At 38.4% G+C, this 21,151-nt stretch overlaps 1 protein-coding gene and 1 pseudogene across 1 annotated transcript; both read right to left on the reverse strand.

Moving 5' to 3' along the window:
• Nucleotides 1–8,090: 8,090 nt before the first annotated feature.
• On the reverse strand, nt 8,091–14,875 carry GLRX2 (glutaredoxin 2). Its single transcript, XM_028104672.2, has 4 exons — nt 14,707–14,875; nt 11,831–11,894; nt 9,232–9,408; nt 8,091–8,370 (listed from the first exon to the last, which is right to left on the reverse strand). The coding sequence occupies exons 1-4, from the start codon at nt 14,805–14,807 to the stop codon at nt 8,254–8,256; spliced, it is 459 nt and encodes a 152-aa protein (XP_027960473.1). The 5' UTR covers nt 14,808–14,875; the 3' UTR covers nt 8,091–8,253.
• An 857-nt stretch (nt 14,876–15,732) lies between these two features.
• Nucleotides 15,733–16,447, reverse strand: LOC114210402 (spliceosome-associated protein CWC15 homolog pseudogene; annotated as a pseudogene).
• Between the last annotated feature and the right edge of the window lie 4,704 nt (nt 16,448–21,151).

The following is a 21,151-nucleotide window of genomic DNA, read 5'->3' on the forward strand; positions in this document are numbered from 1 at the left end:
ATCTTGATGCTGAGATCTTAGAAGAATCAATGATTTAATATCTGTATAAAAGTTTAAATTAGGAGGAGGGCTTGCAATACAAATTAGAACTTTTTTTAATTAAAAACATTCTTATTAGGAGATACATGTTTCAAATGATAAAATGTTTTCAAAAAACCGTTCAATAGGCTCAGTAATTCGTTAAAACATTCCTGTTCTGAGTGGGAAAATGTGGAAGATACATGTTCACAGTGAGTATTATTGACTAAGAAGTCACTACTGTCTGATCAAGAGAAAGTAACATATTCCAAGTCTTAAGATCCACTTGGATAGACCTAGAAAAACTTATACTCTAAATGAAGAAACACTATTAATAAGCATTTGATTAACCTTTTAAAATAACAGATAAATCTACAAATGATAGTATAACATTTTATCAGGATTTAGCCCTCATTTTCAGAGATTTTGCAAAAATAATATAAAGTTTTGGAAATTTAGAGCAAAATTCCTGAATAAATTGGAGGATCTGACAGTTAAGTGAAAAATATTTTAAAAGCACATCTAAACAATAAGTGAAAGGAAATCATTGTGATCACTTATTGCACTTGGCCTAATTTAACCGAAAGATTACATACCCACAAATAAAACTTTCTTGAAAAATTGTGCCCTTAGAGTAAATTATCAAAAATGAAAAATTCTAGTCTTATATGCCACAGGTTTGGGGTGATCTGTTAAGGCAATATCCCCTCTAGAGAAATGCTCTATAGCCTCAATATAAACATGCACAAGGAAGAATTAGAAAAAAAGGTATGAATTCAGTTATATTTACTGTACAGATTTTATTTAGCATTTCCCTGTTATCCGCTTCCTAATCTTATTTGTTCGAAGATTATACCTTGTTTTTTTTTTCCTTTTTCTTAAAATTACTTTATTCTGACATTTTTGTCTTCTGTTTCTAGTCCTGCTCTTACCTCAATAATAAAATGAATGACAGGAAAATCACCCATATTTAGGGTTGGGATGAATTTCTTTGCAGATTTCCATTTGTTCCATACAGATTTAAGATCATATTTTTTCAAACTAATAATGGGCAGGTCTCTTGGAACAATAATTGGATTAATATATTTTCTCCCCAAATCAAATTACATTGTATACTTTTTACGTTAGATGGTTGCAAAAATTTTGTGGCCTTTAAGTAAGATTATTTAGCCTTTGTTTGCAACTCTGGATCTACTTTGCTCTTAGAAAAAGCACTCTTAGAAAAATAATTAACTGAATACTCAGAAAATAGCATCATGAGCATCATGCTCATATTTCCATATAAAAACGACTTTCAAATCTTTCATCTACTAAGTACTTCACTGAGCTTATATATACATCGTTTGTGGTGTACAGGATCTTGTAAATAACTTGTATTCACATTTAACATTTTTTTAATTGGTAAGTTATTTGCTTTTAAAAAATTATAAAGTTAATTTTAAAATTCTATTGCAATATTTTTTCATGTACTTAAGCATACCGTTTGAATAAAATTATAATAAATAACACATTTTCCTAAACCATGAAAGTATCAAATTCTATATTAGAAATTGGTAGAGACATAAACTAGAGGAGTTGCATTGCAAAATTCTTATTACTGAAATTAAGGTGATTATTTTCAATGATTATGAATTTTATAAATACAATGAAAATATACAAAAGCTGTTTCTGAGCCTAAAGAGATTTTTCCCTTTGCTTTTTTTTAATTTAGCACCACCATGTGTCATATTAATTTTATGAACATAAGTCATACTGAATTTTAAAATATATTTGGATTTCTATACTTTTAGAAGTTATCAGAAAACTGAACAAAAGAAACAGTAAGTTAGCTACATTTTTGCTGGTTTCACTTAATGAACACTTGGATTGTTGAGGGTAGTAAATGAGGTAAAGCCTTGCTATTTTATATATCATTACCACATATAATCGATAGAATATTGAAACTTTCGTTTAAATACTTACTGGGCTTTATTTGCAGTGTAAACTTTAGAATTCATATACAGCCAAATTAAGTTTAAAATATTATACAACTAACGAATAGTAATCAAATGTTTTTGTTGTACTATTATTTTAAATACGGACTATAGATAATGTGGTTTGGTGTGAGTAGACAACATTTCTGCAATGCATTTGAGTTATATTTTCTTCCTTTATGTCAGCTTCTGATAATGAAGAAGTTCTCTAAAGGGATGAGATACATGAAATCATCTTTTTAAAAAAGTTGGTTAGGGGAGAGGTTATAATCTAGTTCTAAAAAACTGTCCATTTGTTTTATATAAAGGCTTTGATTTCCATAACTGACCACTTACTGAATATTTAAATTACACAGAATAATGCCTGCATAGAATAAAATATAAGTATGCAAGAGCCTTAAAGTGAAAAAAATGAATCTTCTGACTGCCTTAAAATATGACTAACTCTCCAACAGGCATACTAGTTACTTTCGATAGCGTCTGTTCATTAAGTAATGCCTTAATAGTGTTAGTGTTTCTGAAGTACAGAACTCAAAGGGTCTTTTAGAGCTTTCATTTTTACATAATGGAAATTTAACTGTTAAGTTTTAAAACCTGATAGTACATTAGTAGTTTAAGCACCCATTTACAGGATAATCTGGGTACACTGATACATTCTACATACAAGACTTAACATCAGTAATATTTTGTGGTAGTTTAAGGTTTTTTTGTTTGGTATAACAAGTTATCCAAGAAGCTGGACTTTGTATAACATAATCTCCAAGGACCAAGCTGCATATTTAAACACTATGAATGAAAAACACAGTTGTACAGTTTCAAAAATGATTACTTTTTTGAGGGAATTTTTCAAGACAAAAGGCAAATACTTTGTTTCAAATCTATAAGCAGATTCGTTCAATGAAGTGAATATAGTTGTAAAACATTGTGATTGTTGCAATAAAAACCAGGCCCGTCATTTAATTACATTCACATTTTTACATTCACGTTGCCTTTCAAAGCAGGAATATTTTATAAAACTGAAAGAAAACTTTAAATTGTCAAGCTGGTGCTTAAGAATACAAAGTTTTATTTATACAAGTTTCATTTCAAAGGAAGGGACCCTGCAAAAGGGGGGGTTCTTAGGTCTGTTGATAAACTTACTGATGCTTTGTTGAGTCTTCCATGTTTTCACTGTAAATAATATACTTAACAATGTAATTTTGATGTTTTCTGGTAGAAAATGGATGAAATACTAATGAATTAAATTTATTTCATGATAAAAGTTTTCACCGATACTGTGAAATCTTGACTTTCTCTCCTTTTCTAGCCTTGCAAAATACCATACTGAATACATCACTGTAGACATGGGGTGCAGATGCACATTATGGGAACTGCTTCTGATCAAATTGTATTATTGTAGAAATTGATAGATACACCAAATAAACTCTATGCACATCAAATAATGGTCTTCGTTTCTTTAAAGAAATAAGAATTTTAAGGTTATAATATGCCTTATAGAATCTGAGGCTCTTAGTAATCTAATATTTCAATAAGATGAAACTAGTTTGATAATTTTTTTTTAAAGACTATTTATTGGACAGAGACACAGCGAGAGAGGGAACACAAGCAGGGGGAGTGGGAGGGGGAGAAGCAGGCCTCCTGCTGAGTGGGGAGCCCGATGTGGGACTCGATCCCAGGACCCTGGGATCATGACCTGAGCTGAAGGCAGATGCTTAACGACTGAGCCACCCAGGCGCCCGAAATTAGTTTGATAATTAACATTAGCCTTATAATGCCTTCTAGTTTAGTTATATATGTTTAAAATACGTGTGTGGCGCCTGCGTGGTTCAGTCGTTAAGCCTCTGCCTTTGCCTCAGGTCGTGGTCCCAGGGTCCTGGGATCGAGCCTCACATCGGGCCCCCTGCTCTGCGGGAAGCCTGCTTCTCCCTCTCCCATTCCCCCGCTTGTGTTCTCTCTCTTGCTGTGTCTTTCTCTGTCAAATAAATAAATAAAATCTTTAAAAAAAAAAAATACATGTGGTTGAGGAATCTCTCCCAGTGGATTTCTGGATTTAACCAAAATGCACATTCTTAAAAAGAGTTTTATAACAGGATTCTTTTGTGAAGAAATTACTCAAAAGTTACCTTTGGGAAGTGATGTTAACACCAAAAATCAATTATGTAAACAAAGTTTTAGTGCCAATGCAGACATTCCTCTTTTCTCTCTGAACTCCCATAAAACTTACGAAAACCTCTAAGATCTGAGCATATAGGTTATACAAAAGAGTAAAAGCAAGTTACATCAGAATATACCTACCAAAACTTTGAACATTTGGTTGATTTTATAGTTCTCTATTTAAAGATGACAGCAGTTGTATGGAGAAAGTAAGATCACAAATTATGCATTCTTCATGGATGAAGAAAACCAGACTTAAAAAATGTTTAACAGTAGGGGGTGCCCGGGTGGCTCAGTTGGTTAAGCAGCCCACTCTTGATTTCGGCTCAGGTCATGATCTCAGGGTCCTCGGATCGAGCCCCACGCTGGGCTCCCTGCTCAATAGGGAGTCTGCTTCAGGATTCTATCTCCTGCCTCCCCCCCCCCCCGCTTACTCTCTCAATTTTTTTTTTTAAAAAGTTTAAAAAAACGGCGCCTGGGTGGCTCAGTTGGTTAAGCAACTGCCTTCGGCTCAGGTCATGATCCTGGAGTCCTGGGATCGAGTCCTGCATCGGGCTCCCTGCTCAGCAGGGAGTCTGCTTCTCCCTCTGACCCTACTCCCTCTCGTGCTCTCTCTCATTCTCTCTCTCTCAAATAAATAAATAAAATCTTTAAAAAAAAGTTTAAAAAAACATTTAACAATATTAAACCTATTTAATATTGACTTTAAAACTATTGTTCAAATAGTTTTTTTTTTTTTTTTAAGATTTTATTCATTTGAGAGAGAAAGAATGAGAGACAGAGAGCATGAGAGGGAGGAGGATCAGAGGGAGAAGCAGACTCCCCGCTGAGCAGGGAGCCCGATGCGGGACTCGATCCCGGGACTCCAGAATCATGAACTGAGCTGAAGGCAGTCGCTTAACCAACTGAGCCACCCAGGTGCCCCTTGTTCAAATAGTATTTTTAATATTAGTAAATCCAGATCCATTTAGACAAAAGACCAATTTTTTTCTCAACAGCTTTTTAGCTTCCCTATTAGATATTTTGTCAATTCAAGGATAAAATGATTAGTGATTAAATGAGAAACGATCCATTTTTTAATATTAGTAGGCTACAATAAAGTTTATCTTCCAAATCTCAACATTAAAAATTAAATAGACTGAAAAAAAAGGTAATATTACCTTTTCTTAAACATCACCATTCTCTTCTTTCTAGCCTTTGGTTCTAGAAAAATAGCTGCTGAGACAACTTACACCTAGTTTTGCCTTAGATCTGTATGATACTTTTATCAAGCTGTAAAATACAGTGTTACGGAGTAAATTGTCTCCCCAAAGTTTGTATGTTAAACCCTGATTTCTAGTGTGATGGTATTTGATGATAGGGCCATGAGGAAGGTAATTAGGTTGTGAGGGTGGAGCCCCCGTGATGGTTTAGTGCCTTTGTAAGAAGAGACAACAGGGCTTGCTTTCTCTCTCTGCTGCCACGTGGAGACACAGAAGATGGCCATCTGCAAACCAGGAAGCGGGTTTACACCAAAAACCAAATTAGTGGGCACCCTGATCTTGGCCTTCCCAGCCTCCAGAAATTTGAGAAATAGATACTTCTTGTCCAAACCATCCAGTCTATGGTAATTTGCTCTAAGAGCCCAAGCTAAGACATGCGAATAGAGAAGTAATGGAAATCTACTCCTCTAAAATCTTAACTAGGATGCTGGAAAATCCTGATGGGTCCACAAGAAAACCATACATACTTCTGAGCCATTGTGATTATAACAGCCATTACATACTGAAGTCTACTGTCCATGCTAAGGACCATGCGGTGTGATTTACATTATTTCCATTTCCCAAAATAAACACTAAGGAAGATGGTATCCGTATTTTATAAAAAGGAATTTATCGTTCCAAGAGATTCACCTACCTACGGGTAGGTGTTAAGTGTGTGATCTGTGTTTTGAACACTTTTCTGTCTTGATCTAATATGTATTAATCACTGTTTAAGTACTAGGGATGATTTTCTTTCACTGAGGATTTGGTGGTTTGTTTAGTCCCTATTCAAATCCCTCCCCCTTAACCCTAGGCTTTGTAACTAGCTCCTTTCAGTTAAAAGTAAGTAAGTATTGGTTATCTGGGATGGGCATGTCAGGGCAGCTGGTGAGTCCTACAAGACTGCCCCTCAAACACTGCTTCAGGCACCAATCTGAAATCCAGGTTGTCACCTGTTACTCTGACCAGCTATAGATTAAGGGTTCCAAGGACCCTGCAATGACTGATTTGCTAGAATGGCTCACAATCTCAGAGAAACATTTTACTTATTAGATTACAAGTTTATTATAAAAGGACATAGGAGGAACATCCAGATGGAAGAGAGAACATAGCAAGCATCTAAAATTTCTCATTGGCACAATGCAAGATAAAGGACTAAAGGACATGCCATTCTGTTCCATTCCAGTGTTCTAATTTACCACATGAGAATGAAATAATTCAAATTCTTGCTTTATCAAGGTCTCCTAATGGCAGTTTAATAAATCCATGTATGAAGCACCACTGATGGTATATGGCCAAAAAAGCCACCAGCTGTCTCCTGCAGAACTGTCCCCGATTCCTTGGTCCATCTTGACCAGAAAGCAGAAGCACTTCACTTAAAATGCATTGTCCTTCCACCTTTGAGGAAGTTTTCTCTTCCTAGCATCTGGCAATCTGCCCTAGTGACTCTGTGGGATCAGCTACGAAAATGCTTCCTAGAAAGTGCACTTAAAAAATTCTTGTTGATAACAAGTTTGAAATAGGGATGTGATTAATCAAGTATCCAAAATATTTTTAATTATTCTATTTTTTTAAGATTTTATTTATCTGACAGAGAGTGAGAAAGCACAAGCAGGGGGAGCAGCAGAGGAAGAGGGAGAAGCAGGCCCCCCATTGAGCAGGGAGCCCAATGCAGGACTCGATCCCAGGACCCCGGGATCATGACCCGAGCCGAAGGCAGACGCTTAACCAACTGAGACACCCAGGCGCCCCTATTTTTAATTTTTCTAAAATAAGACTTCCTATAGAATAAATCTTGCTTGCTAAGTTTATCTGAAAAAAGATCAGTTTGAATCAGTCACAGAATTGAAGAATATCTACATCAGAAATTAAGGACAGTCTAACCTCCCACCCAATACTTGGATCTCTTATGGAATGTTTCCAACAGCCTTTTGACACATTTTGGAAAGCAGAACTTTCCACCTCACAATAAAATTCAAGTACATTTCTGAACTATTTCAAAAGTTCATCTTCATACAATGCTGAAATCTTCCTCCTTTTAATTTCTGCCCCTTACGTACAGTTAGTTCCATTCTCTGGAACTACTAAGACATTAAAGGAGTGATTTGGTTCCTCTGAAATAAATTTCATTCCATCCTACAAATTTAATATACTTCTCTCACTCTAGAAGTACAAAGTGTGAAGATTTGTCACAATACAGTACAAGGATATCCCTACTGAGTTGACAACTCTATCTGGGACAACCTTCCATTTTATTTATTTATTTATTTTAAAGATTTTATTTATTTATTTGAGAGAGAGAATGAGAGAGAGAAAACACGAGAGGGGGGAGGGTCAGAGGGAGAAGCAGACTCCCCACTGAGCAGGGAGACCGATGTGGGGCTCGATCCTGGGACTCCAGGATCATGACCTGAGCCGAAGGCAGTCGCTTAACCAACTGAGCCACCCAGGCGCCCAGAACCTTCCATTTTAAAGAGAAATCACAAATCAGTCCTCACCACTAAAAGCCATAAAATATGGTAAGGAGTCAGCTCCTTCTGAATATTACACAGAATAAATAATCCCAAATGCTTACCTTCTAGCTCATGGTTGTGAAATTCATATATGAATTATTAATAAAACATTCTTTGCTTATCTTTTGATACAATTTCACTCCTGTAGTTTTAAATATCATCTCCTTTGGTCAAGAATTGGCAAGTAGGAAGAAGAGATTTCCACAGCAATTTATTATTAGTTTTACAACTTTTTCAGCAAGATAATTTACATATTTAAAACATCCTCAAACATTTAAAAGGCATTATCACTTTCAATCACTGACATTTTACCAGCAAGGTTATAAGCACCTACATAACTAAAATTCTTTTCTCTTACTTTTTTTTTAAATAACACTGATGAACTAGTGGAAGCAATTTCCCTTCTTTGTGAAGCCTATGAGTGTCAGTTGCACCTCCAATAAAAGTTCCATTGATAAATATTCTTGGTACCTGTTGGATAAACAAAAGATTAGCTGTCACTCTATTGTCGGAAGTATTAAGACCTTTCACATAATAGTAATAGATGCTCATACTCTGGGTACTTTTATGGGCCAGGCACCAGACTAAGCTCTTTCACAAAGTACTTAAATCTTTACAACTCTTGGGGTAGGTACTAATTTTAGCCTTATTTTGGAGGGAAATGAGGCACAGGAACTTGTCCAAAATCACAATGACAGCAAATGACAGAGGTAGGATTTAAATCCAGGGCAATCTGACACTCAAGCCTTTCCTTCTAATTGCTATGGCATATAAAAGGTAAAATAACACAGTCTGTAATTATTGTTTATAAACATCTTCCATGCACATTAAAACAAGAAGGAAAATGGCAACATTATATATTTTCCCAATAATGCATTTCACTGAAAAAATGCATATGGTTGGACAAATTTCAGGAATCTAAAAACATGAAGAACTAAAGCACTCCTATTAGCACAGTAACTGGAGACTGACCCATGGTCTGTACTGTTGAAGTAAAGGGAGGAAGGATTTCATCTTGAGAAGAGCTACAGGAGGATCTTAAAGATTCACAGACAAACACCCATGACAACACCATCACCCCACTCTCCTAGTCAAAACACACACACATACACGCACGCACACACATATGGCAAGAATAAAAATAAAATGAATGAATTCTGCTGTTTCCCAGTCTCTGAATTTTGTTCCCAGATCTGCCATTTCTTTATCCAAAAAAGATTCTCAGAGGATGAGACAGAGAGAATGCCTGGCTCCCTTTATGTAAGCGTCTAGGCTCTACGTGACCCAGGTACCACCTATTTGGAGGAAAAGCACCATAGAGGATACACTTACAGTTTTTTCACCAGTCATTTTGTAGAGAGCATCTTGAAATTGACTTCCATATTCAAGCATGTCCAATTCCACCACTTTATACTTAACATTCATGTCATGGAAAAGTTTTTTTGCCATTGTACAGTAAGAACAAGATGTTTTTGAGAAAATCACCACACAATTATCAGAAATTGTTTCCTGAAGTCAAACAAACAAACAAAATTTTTTCTTTAATTCTAGACATTACCTTCTGGAAAGAAATCATTATTATAGTGGAAACAGGATGGATTCTGAAGTCTCATGATTCAGTGTTCAAACTAAGTCTCCATCAGCTATTTTCTCATAAGGGATGTTTTTAGGAAAAAAGGATAGAACAGATGCAAAGTTGGCATGAAGTGATAACAATAATCACAGTCAATTCATATACAGCAAACATCTCTGTGTGCCAGACACAATTCTTCACATCTGACCTTTACTAGCTCATGTAAACCTCACTGTAATCCTGAGATAGGTCTTATTATCTCTACTCTACAAATGGGGAAGTGAGACACAGAAGAAAATAAGTGACTTACTCATAGTACTAATAAGAACTGGAAAGCTGAGATTTGAGCCCAGGCAAGTCTGATTCTACAGTCCAGGCACTTAAACTCTGTTATATTGCCTCTTAAATAATCAGTAGGTGTTTAGGAGTTAACTCCTTACCTTCCTTAACTTTTAATGGTGAGGACTGATATATGATTTCTGTTTAACATGTAAGGCTGTCACTGATCCAGGTATAGACAACAGCTTACCCCCTCAACTTCCACTCCTTCCTATATATCTTTATAGTTAAAAAAAACTGTCATTGTCATTACAGTATTGCTAAGGCATTCTTATATTGTTGTTCCTGGAAAAGCTACTACCAGAAATGCTGATTCAAAGGATTTCAGGCAGGGCGCCTGGGTGGCTCAGATAGTTAAGTGTCTGCCTTCGGCTCAGGTCATGATCCCAGGGTCCTGGGATCAAGCCCTACGGCGGGCTCCCTGATCAGCAGGAAGCCTGCTTCTCCCACTCCCCCTGCTTGTGTTCCTTCTCTCTCTGTATCTCTGTCTCAAACAAATAAAATCTTAAAAAAAAAAAGGGGGGGTGGTTTCAGACAGAAGTCAGAAACTTTTTTTTTTTTTTTTTTTTAACTTCCCAGATGATTCTATTATCAACCCGGTTTGGAAACTACTCTCCAGGCCTTTATCACAAAGACTATGATTTTGCTATGCATCTGCATTGCTTGTAAAATTTGTTTTCTTTTTTGTTTCTGAGTATATGAATGTCCAGGTCCTTCAAGAGATTCTGAATAGATAAGTAGCACCCAAGCATCTGTCTTAAGTTGTTCTTATGTGGGTCATAAGCAACACCTTCAAGATGAAAGCCAAAAATCAGAAAGTAGAGTACCCAGGCAAAGTAATTCTAAAGTTACATCCATCCTTGGGTGTCAGAAGGGTTTTAAGGCACAGTCTAGCTCTCTGCAAGTTGGTCTATTTTTATGCTTTCTCTTCTAATTACTCATAATATTCAGTATAGAAGTCTGTCTCGGAGAAAGCCAGCCATACCAGAGATGTATGAACGAATCCATTTTATAGATGAGAAAATTGAGGCTGAGAAGTTCACAACACTAGGATTTAACGCAACCTGTCCCAACACCAAAGCCAGCACTCTTTCCTCCACCATGCCACCTCTCAGGTTATAGGCACACTGAGACCATCGTGTAGAGAGAGCTGAGCATCCCGGGTGCTGATATGCAGTAAAAACACTGATGAAGAGATTCCAAAGTGAGCTGAAACTCAAGATGACAGTGCCAGAGTATCTCGAACAATCCTTCTCACCTTCTCTTGAGCTCAACCTTGCTAAATTTTCATCATTTTGTATTCTTGTTTTAAAAAGGAATTCCCTCACAACAGGTTTTTAGCATTGCTGTTACTTTCATCAGCTGTGAGTGAATACTTTCTTAGCCAAATAAATTAAAGGCAGAAATGTTATACATGTGGTGGTGGTTGGTGATGAAGAACAGAGAAAGGAAAACATGAGTATGTCTTGTAGACTGCAGGGGAAGAAAAACATACGAGAGTTTTTCTGAGGCAGAATGAACTGGGTTTTGCAGTGAAAGAGAGGAAAACAGTACCCAGCAGCGCATGGTCTGCAAGTTGGTCTATTTTTGACCTATTTTTGATCTTGAGAGGATCATTTATAGAGTAACTACAGCATACTAAGTTCTGTGTTAGGGGAGAAAGCTGTTAAGCAGCTTCCCAGGCCAACATCAAACAGCATCCCTGGCTAAGAGCAGCTTGCCTGGTATCAACAGGAGACCTGAGGTAGGTCTGAGGGAAAGGAAGAGCTAACCTCACAGACCCAACTTAGAGGGAGTAAAGACTCCATTAATAATAAATCTCATAAACTTTGACTGCCAATATGATCTAGAACTTTTCTGTCACATGGATTATTTTGATAGCAGATTTTAAAGTATACATTTAGTAATTCATTTGCTGAACTATGTCAGGCTGGATAATGAATAAGCATATTAAATGTGTAAAACACAATTCTTTTTCTACAGAGGAAAGGTTTCTCCTACGTCTCCCACATCACTCACTTGAATCTGATTCACAGGAACAGTTGCTGACTTCCCCAAAGATGACGATGTGCTGTTCCCCATCCTAAAAAGATTTTAAAAGGCAGTGCAGCTTTAAACATTAAAAATAATCATTAATGATAATATAGCAAATGAGATCCATTTGAAGAAAACCTGATATGCAAATATATATCCAAACCTATGAAACAGAAAAAAGTTTTACTTATTAGTACAAAAATAACCAAAAGGGACTGTATGCTTCTCTAGCCTCCCAATGTTCTTAATTATTTGGTAAAACCACATTTACTGTGTTTAAAGCCTGGCACACTCTTATTTCCGAACACCAAATTTTGAATAGACTGTCCTAATGACTGACCTTAACCTGACCATTAGTTTAAAAAAAGTTTCCATTTTCGTATTAAAATATGCCAAATCTCCATGAACACGCTGTGACACAGAGAACCTACAAAAATTCAAAGATTTTAAGGAAACTAAGGTATGTCAACCACAACATTCATAGCTCTAAGTTTCCCAATCTGTAAAGTAGGAATAATAGTCACACCCACCTCAAAGGGTTTTATGAAGATTAAATGAATTGATAGAAAGCAAAACAGTGCCTTGATCACAGTAAATGTTCAATAACACTATTAGTATAATTTCCTGATTACAGGGACCCTGTAGGTATGTATTATCTAAAACCCAGCTGTTGGGAGCTTGTAAAAGGAGGCATTCATTGTAACAGGAATATATTCACTAAAATATTGACCAGTTTTATATCATCGAATCTCTCTGCCTACCCCTAGAGCTTTTCCCCATCCACTTTATCTTTCTTGATCAGCCAGGCCCTATTGCATTGTTCAAACCATATACAGCATCCTGATGCAAACTAGTTAGAGCAAAATTACAAATCTTAGAAAAGAATCAGAATAATATGGGCTTCAAAAGAGAATTTCTTGAATATCTAAAGATTAAGAGAATAAGATAAAGAACTGAAGTTTCAAATATTTCCAAAAATAGTCTCCTTATGATTATGTTCCAAATTCAAGTTTTGATAGAAAACCTTTTCCTTGCAAACACTTCATTCATTCATTTTGAGTGCATTTAAAATTTAAATGTTGGGGGCACCTGGCTGGCCATAGTTGGTAGAGCATGTGACTCTTGATCTTGGGGCTATGAATTTGAGCCCCACATTGGGTGTAGAACTTACTTAAAAGAAAAAAATTAAAAGGATTTTTTACATTTTATCCTTGGATGATGAGTGGCTGATCTACACAGCCATGCCCACACACTTAGAATAAGGATGCTGTAACAAACATCACCTTCAGTAATTAGAGTTAGAGGCAGGAACTACTCCAAGGGAACATTATAACATTAGAACTCCCCAGTGTTTACAATCTATTATTCCTTACTTCCCAATAGTCGGTAAGGAAATCTTTAAAACAAAAAGGGCCTGTGTACTTAGGAAGGGGTTAGGAGTAGCATGCTAGGGAGACTGCAACCAACTTAGGTGGAGGGCAGAAGCTGCCTTAAGAAAAAAGCAGGCTGAGTTCCTGGAGCGTAAACAAACAAACAAAATGTTAATCGGCATGGCCTGGACCCAAAAACTTTTTTTGGTGTGATAAATCAGCAGCCTATCTGGTTTATCAACTAAGAAAACAAGTCCTTTTCATCTCTGGTCCAACATCTAACTGTCATCCCCAAACCATCTACCACAATATTTACTATTGAAGCAGGAGTTCCAGTAGAACCTTCATCTCCAAGTTATCTTGGGCAGTGAGAGGAGGTAGGAGGTGCATCTGAAATATCACCCCCTACCCTCCCAAATAAAAGAAAAAGTTTCTGGAAAGCACCTTTCTCCTTCAATTCTGGTTGAGCTTGGCAAAAGTTATTACCTAGTAAGGAAAGAGACATCAACAGAGAAGCGCACAAGAAACGTTTCACCTCAACACTGATGTACCCATTAGCCATGCGAGATTTATGGAGCGCCTCCTATATACTAAGTAGGCGAAATGCTCAATGCCCCAGGGATACACATCATTGGAAAAACACGTCAGGGGCTCAAGGACCTGTCAGTCAAATAGGTAACACCACGTGGTCAGCACCTTCCTGAGTGGATCACCAGATTAGAATAGAAAGATAATTAGCAGTTCCTACAGTCTGGCAGTACTGATCAGAGTTACCAAACCACGTAGGAAGGAAGAGACTCCCAGACAGAGGGATGGATGCACAGTGGCAGGCACAGACATTCGAACTGGCAGAGAACCACCATGGAGCACAGGCTCGGGCCCGAGGGCGGCACAGCATCAGCCCAGGCAGTGGGTCCTCCACCGCAGGCCTGGTACTGGAAGCGGGGAAGCACAGGGAAAGCAATCCTCGGTCTAGCCAGAGGTGACGTCTACCAGGGTAAGTCACAGTCCCCATCCTCAAAGACTGGGCCATTTAGTAGGAAGCGTCCCCTTCACTTCCTGCGGTAGGGTTGCCAGGTTTAGAAAATAAAAATGCAGAACGCTCGATTACATTAGAACTTCACATAAAAAGGGAGTAACTGTTTAGTCTAAGTATAATCCGTGCAATATCTGAGATACACTAAGACTGAAAATTAATCGCTGTTTATCTGAAATCCCAACTTATTAGGTGGGGTGGGGGGGGAAGGGTCCAAGCCCCCCAGTACCACGACTCGCGTATTTTCGACGTAAGAGTCACAGGATCCGTAAGAAGGCACGACCGCTTAAGGCATCATTCACCCGCCCCCACCCTTCGTGAGCTCCCGCCGCCCTCCGAGGGCCCACCCGGCGCCGGGGAAAGAAGCGCCCGCGCCCACCGCTCCATCCAGACCCCTGCGAGGCTCCGCCCCACACCAACCCCCACCCCCGTGTCCTGCCCGCCGCACCCCGTACCCAGAGGCCGCAGCTCCTGCTGCCCCGCCGAGCCGGCCCGCCGGACTGCTCCCGCTCCGAACCAGCCTTGTCCCCAGCAGCGCCGCGCGACGCCAAGACATGATCCGAGCGCCGGGGTGGCGGCGAGCGGAGAGGGCGGCAACCGCGGCCCGAGAGAGCCCGCCTCCGCCGGCTGGCCGGGCCTCCGCACGCCCGGCCCCTGGCCGACCCGGCCCGCCTCTCCCCGCCCCGCCGGGCTGCCCGAGCGCCGCCGGTCTCCTCGGCGCGGCCGCCTGAGTCCTCCCAACCGGGCGCCCGGCGGTCCCAGGGCGGAGTCGGGGGGAGTGCGGCACGCGTGTGGTTAAGCTGCGGTCCAGGCCGAAGCCGACGCCTCACCTGCTGGCTTCGAGGGCTCGACCCAGCCCTGCACCTGTTTCTTTAGGGATTAGGGACGCTCATAAAGGCCCACAGGCCCGCGGAAACAGCGCGTGGGGACTGTGGCCGACATTCTGGCGAAACGGAGAAGAAAAAATGTCCGAAAGAAAGACTCGAAATGCTTGGGATGTTTACATGAAGATGGTAGCGTCATCACAACTTCCGGTCAGACAGGTGTTTCTGTCGGTGAAGTAAGAGCCTAACTATGTCATCTTAAAATTAGGCTGCTGATCCAGAACCCATATAAATCGTGGGACTATTAGATTTTACATCCAGAATTAAAAGAAAAAAGTAATCCAACGTAAAACATTCATTCCAAGGAAAACAGAATTTGTGTTTATAAATAAAAATGAAATTAGAAAATAAAACTTGAACTAGCCCAAAGGGTTTTTGCCATGGCTGTGGAAATAGCTGAGTGCTAAGGACAACATTGTGCCACTCGTGGTAATGCTAGCCCTTTGTGCGTCACTATTTGAGGGGGGTAGATCTTTATTTACTGAGGACATTGAAATCTATTTGTTAAGGGCAAAGGGCAAATATAGTATTTTTAAAATTCTAAACAATTATTAGAACAATCCAGACCTTTTTTTTCTTACATTTTACTGTCTTTAATTAAGCACATAAAACTGTACTATTTAATATATTTCTCCATGAACTTTTTGTGAAATTCAGATCGCAGCGTATCATTTACAAATCTTTTGTCTTTCTTCTGATCATCTACACCTTTTGCACAGTTCTTGAAAACAACATCATCATCCCACCTTCTTTTAACTTTGAAGTTGGCCTGAGGCTGGGATGGGCCAGTGAGATTAAGGAGAGGGTTTCCACTCAAAATGTTTTCCATACGTATTCTTTCTTCTTCAGCTTTCTGTTCTTGTTCCTTCCTGGCCTGCTCTTCAGCTCTTTTTTAATTTTTTCTAGTTCTGCAAGAAGAGCTGCAGTATCATCATCATCACTCTCCTCTTCAAAATCTTCATCTTCATCTGTTAGAGGATCATCTGCATCAAGGTTGGCAGCAGGAATCTGGTCTAACCAAGGCTTCTTTGACACTGACGAGGAGGTTGTATGTTCTCGTGTTGGACGATCTCTATTTTTTTCTCTTGCAGCAGCTCGCTCTCTCTCTTCCAGCTCTCTCCTGAGGTTGCGAACCTCTTCAGGGGCATCCTGAGTAGTTTGTCTATATTTTATCTTTGTATGAGAAGGTAGGTCTCTACTTGAATACTGCTTTGAGAGTTGGCTCAAATCACCTTCTCCTTTTCCTCTCCCACCTCTCGCAGGTTCAAAAGTTGGCCTAGCTGCTGTTGTCATCTTTTATGCTCCCAGAAACTTCTGCCAATCCAGACCTTTTTTGATCCTTCATATTCAACTAGCTAAGTTTAATATTCGTGTTACCAAATTACAAAATTAGAACGTCTGTTTCTGACGGGTTTTTTTTCCTATTTTCAAGTGAGTTGTTTCATTACTTCATAAAAGGATGAAAGTTAGTTGCAAAAACAAATATCCTAAAAGGTGTGAAGTCATTCTTCATAAATTCAAAATTAACTTTAAAATTTAAGAGATGTTTTCTGTAGTGTTGTGGGGTTTTGTTTTGTTTTGAATCAAAGATAGCTATTTAGGAAATTTACTGTTATTTTTGTTTTGAAATAAAATTTTACCTTACTGTTGCAAAGTTTTACAAAATAAAGGCCATTATGAAGTGAAACAATCATGTCACAATTTAATTTTCATATAGTACAGGCCTATGTTAAGCACAGAATTCACTGGACAGATTTTTTAAAAGGGATCCCCAAAGAAAGTACTTCAAACAAAAGTGTTATGTCTGAATTAAGCATAATATAGTCATAACCTTCAATTTCTTTGGGCTTCATTGGGTAGCTACAGAAGTGCTGATTCTTGGTCATGATTGTGATGTCTATAATAGTACATTAACAAGTATGCCTGCTGGATGTTCACTTAAGTGTATGGTGTGAACATAATGGGGGGGTGGCCAGTACAGGTACATCAAGAATAAATGATTAAATACAGACTTATGAGTTCTATACTTTTTTTTTTTCATGATTGAACATGATATCAATTAAAAGAATTGACATATCTTGGGGCGCCTGGTTGGCTCAGCCGGTTGGGCGTCTGCCCTCTGCTGGATCATGGTCCCAGGGTCCTGGGATTGAGCCCTGCATCAGACTCTCTGTTCAGAGGGGAGACTGCTTCGCCCTCTCCCTCTGCCTGCTGATCCCCCTGCTTGTGCTCTCTCTCTGTCAAATAAAAGCATAACATCCTTTAAAAAAAATGACATATCTTTAGATATTCTTTCAATTTGTTTTTTTATTGCTTAAATTGTCAAGTAAAGCTCATACTTTTTTTTTTTTTTTTTAACCTCAAAACAGGTTTATCCCCTGCCTGGTGTTGAAAGCTACTGTTAAAAAACAAAATCCAGCTGAGTAAATTTGAAGCTCTAACTGGCTTTATTCAATGATTCATAAATTGGGCAGCATCTCATCTAGCAAATAGCAAGGAGCTCTACGATGTTGTACAAAATGGAAGGCTTTAAAAGGCAGAGGAGGTGAGACAAGGACATCATAAACAAATGAAAGGATTATTTCAGGCAATGTCACCTATCTTTCAGGAAGAAAGAGGTCTATCAAGCAGATTACCTCACTACTTCTCACCAGGAAATTCCCAACTAACCTATTAATATTATATCCCTGGGAAAGGCTGAAACTGCAATTAGGTTAGGTATTAAGTCTCAGTTTGGTGACGGGCTTAGCACAAGTGACTCCATTTTGGACCTGTTGTGTTTTGTTTGTTTTTTTTTTAACACTGCTAAGGTCAGTAAATTATGAAATCTTCTACTTGAAATGGCCCTTATGGGAGGCTCCATACTGGGTCCAACCTGTGGACCTTAGCCACATGGGAACCTTCATAAATTCTCCCTCAAAGAAACTTTTCTAAAAAGAGCATGATTCTGAACCCTCAAGGGTTAGCTATTGTATCCTAAGACTGCTGTAACAAATTACCACAGATTTGAAAGAACAGAAATTTATTTTCTCACAGTTCTGGAAACTAGAAATCCAAAATCTGGCAGGGCTGTGTTCCTTCTAGAGGCTACTATAAAGGAGAACTCGTTTTCTTCTTCTTCTGCCTTCTGGTGGCTTCAGGTGATCCTTGGCTTCTTTGACTTGTGGCCACACCACTTCACTCTTTGTCCATATCTTCCCATAGCCTTCTCCTCTGTCTCTGATGATGAGATTTAGTCCACACCTGGATAATCCAGGAGGCTCTTATCTCAAGGTCCTTCACTAAATTGTATCTGCAAAGAGTCAGTTTTCCAAATAAGGTAACATTCACAAGTTCCAGGGATTTGACCTGTATATTTTGGGGGAAGGACCATTTTTTTAGCCTATCACAATGACAGTATTTAGCCTGGAGAAAGCCTGATGTTTCATTAAAGTCTTGGGTATGTTAAAAATTCTGTGAATATTGTGTTATATTCATTTCCTGTTTTTGTTTTACTGTATTACTTCATTCATCCTTTACAATGTCAGTCACTGGGCACAGGATACAGACAAGGTCCCTGCTTATAAGAGATAAAACTTTTATCTTTTATCCAATTTTTTGAACAAGGTATAAAATTCATGGTTCATAAAAATGTGTCATATTTTTACTTTGGTATCACTGTTAAATAGTCCCATCTGAAAAGGTAAAAACAAATTTATGTGTGCCCATGCATTCTTTTAGACTAAACAATGTCTCTCCTTTATGTCTGTTTCCCAAATATACTTCAGCTATAATTAAAATCACATTAGTTTAAAACCATTACTGTAGGGCACCTGGGTGGCTCAGTCAGTTGGGCATCTGACTCTTGGTTTCTGTTCAGGTCATGATCTCATGGGTTGTGGTATCTAGCCCTGCGTTGGGCTCCACACTCAGTGGGGAGTCTGCCCCTCCCCTCCTCTAAAATAAATAAATCTTTAAAAAATAATTACTGCAATTTATTATAAGCCTTTTATCATTATAGAGTTTCTCATTTTACAAGTACAAAAGTACAAAAATTACAACATGTTATGATTTCACAAGAAGGCTTAAGAAGGACCGTTTGCTTTTGCAAACAACAACCAATTTTCCAATGCTGTCATATCAACTGGGTGTTCTACAGTTCAATTCCGTTCTAACACAGACAACCTGGAGTTAGTACAGACCCCACAGGTTAAGGGCTCAGTCCTACAAGATTGCCTCTACTTTGACACCCGCCACAAATGGGGTGTCCAGACTACGTGCACTTCTGCCTGGCCAACTACAATTTGGGGTGTTATCATGACCTACCCTCAGGTTCAATAATTTGCTAGATAAACTAATTAAACTTGGGAAAATACTATACTTAACAATTACAGCTTTATTATGAAGGCTACAACTCAGGAACAGGCAAATGGAAGAGATGCATAGGGCAAGGTTAGACAAGGTTAGGTGCAGAACTTCCATACTCTCTTCAGGTACACCATCCAGCCGGCAAATCAATCTTGTTACCAACTCGGAAGCTCCCCCCAAACCTTGTTATTCAGGAGTTTTTATCAAAGTGTCATTGCTAGGCATGATTGATTAAATCATTTGCCCTTGGTGCTTGAACTCAATCACCAGGGCCTTCCCCTCCCCTAAGGAGTGAAAGATAGGGGATGGGGGGAGAACTGAAAGTTCCTTAAGCATAGTCAGCCCCTCTCTTGACACTAAGGGACATCAAGAATCACTTCATTACCATAAACACAGGTACAGGGGAAAGAGACTTGCTATGAATAACAACACTCTTGAATCCCTAAGGAAATACCAAAGGTTTTAGGAGCCAGGGACCAAAAAATCCAAGTATGGTGGTGCCTGGCTAGCTCAGATCGTGGAGCGTGCAGCTCTTGAACTGGGGATTGTGAGTTCAAGCTCCACAATGGGTGTAGAGATTACTTAAAATTAAATCTTAAAAAAAAAAAAAACCTTAAAAATTAAAAAAATTAAAAACCCAAATATGTATTTTTTATTAAACCACAAGGACCTATCTGGTCTTTTTATAGAAACGAAGGGATAAAAGCAGTAGCAAATGGAGGTGTCTGATGTTATTTGAAATTCTTATACTCAGAAGGCAAGAATTCAAGAATTAAAGGAATAAAAAATACCTTTGTTGGGTAGAATATCTGCCAAAATAGTAAGAATGGAAAGGATTATTTAAGGATTTATTCAGAATTTTTAAGTGTCAAGTTGAAATATATGTAAATGCTCCAAGCCCAGGGGAAGGAAAACAAGATGGTGTTACATACCTATATTAGAAGAATTGGGAGCAGTTTATTCCTGGAGTAAGTATGTCCTGGATGTATTCATGAAGGAAATGAAAGCCATACCGTAGACTAGGAGAACTTCTGTTTAAAAATGTGGTAAGTTTATCACCTGAATTTACTGAAGAATTAGCATCCAGTATGTTCTAATGAAAATATTTATCTGGAAAGCTTTTTATTTTTTGCCAAGCATATTTCCTTCCTTCTACAACATTCCTATATCCATAAAATGTGTGTTCTTAAGTCTTTGGGCCAATAGACTTGGGATAATAAGACCAGCAAATATATTTTCTTTTGAAGTGTGAGCAAATTACTTGTTTAAAGATCTCAGGTCTGTAAGGTCTGTAAGCCTTGCGCTAGACAAATTTATGACTAACTCAGAGTGCCATCTGGTGTTGAACAAATAGCATTTTGTGATAGATGTTTCCTAACCTTTGCATCCTGAAATATTCTTTTCGATCTCTGTGGAGAGGTTAATGTTGTTTTGCCCAGTCTTATTTTCTTTTTGTCAAAGGGAGGTTAAACTTGTATTTTTATTCTTACTTTTCTTATAAATCGAAAGGGAGAGAATGAGTGGGGGAACTATGTTTTCAACTTTACTGGTGAATTTAATCATATTTGAGACTAAAAATTTACCTAATAGTATAGAGAGTTTTAACTATTGATGCAGATGAATAAAAGATGTGTCTTGCAAAATTTAATAGAGACACATAGCGAGTAGG

The sequence above is a fragment of the Eumetopias jubatus genome, unplaced genomic scaffold (genome assembly GCF_037043125.1).
Source record: "Eumetopias jubatus isolate StellerSeaLion01/CBP00866 unplaced genomic scaffold, mEumJub1_p1.0 scaffold_12, whole genome shotgun sequence".
NCBI lineage: Eukaryota > Metazoa > Chordata > Mammalia > Carnivora > Otariidae > Eumetopias > Eumetopias jubatus.

Bases quoted from the DNA above. Each gene is read 5' to 3' on its own strand.
- GLRX2 (XM_028104672.2), bottom strand. From the start codon at position 14,807: ATGTCTTGGCGTCGCGCGGCGCTGCTGGGGACAAGGCTGGTTCGGAGC. The intron at 11,895-14,706 runs GTACGGGGTGCG...AAATCTTTTTAG, and splicing joins GCAGGAGCTGCGGCCTCTGG to GATGGGGAACAGCACATCGT. The intron at 8,371-9,231 runs GTAAGTGTATCC...TTTATCCAACAG, and splicing joins AAATGACTGGTGAAAAAACT to GTACCAAGAATATTTATCAA.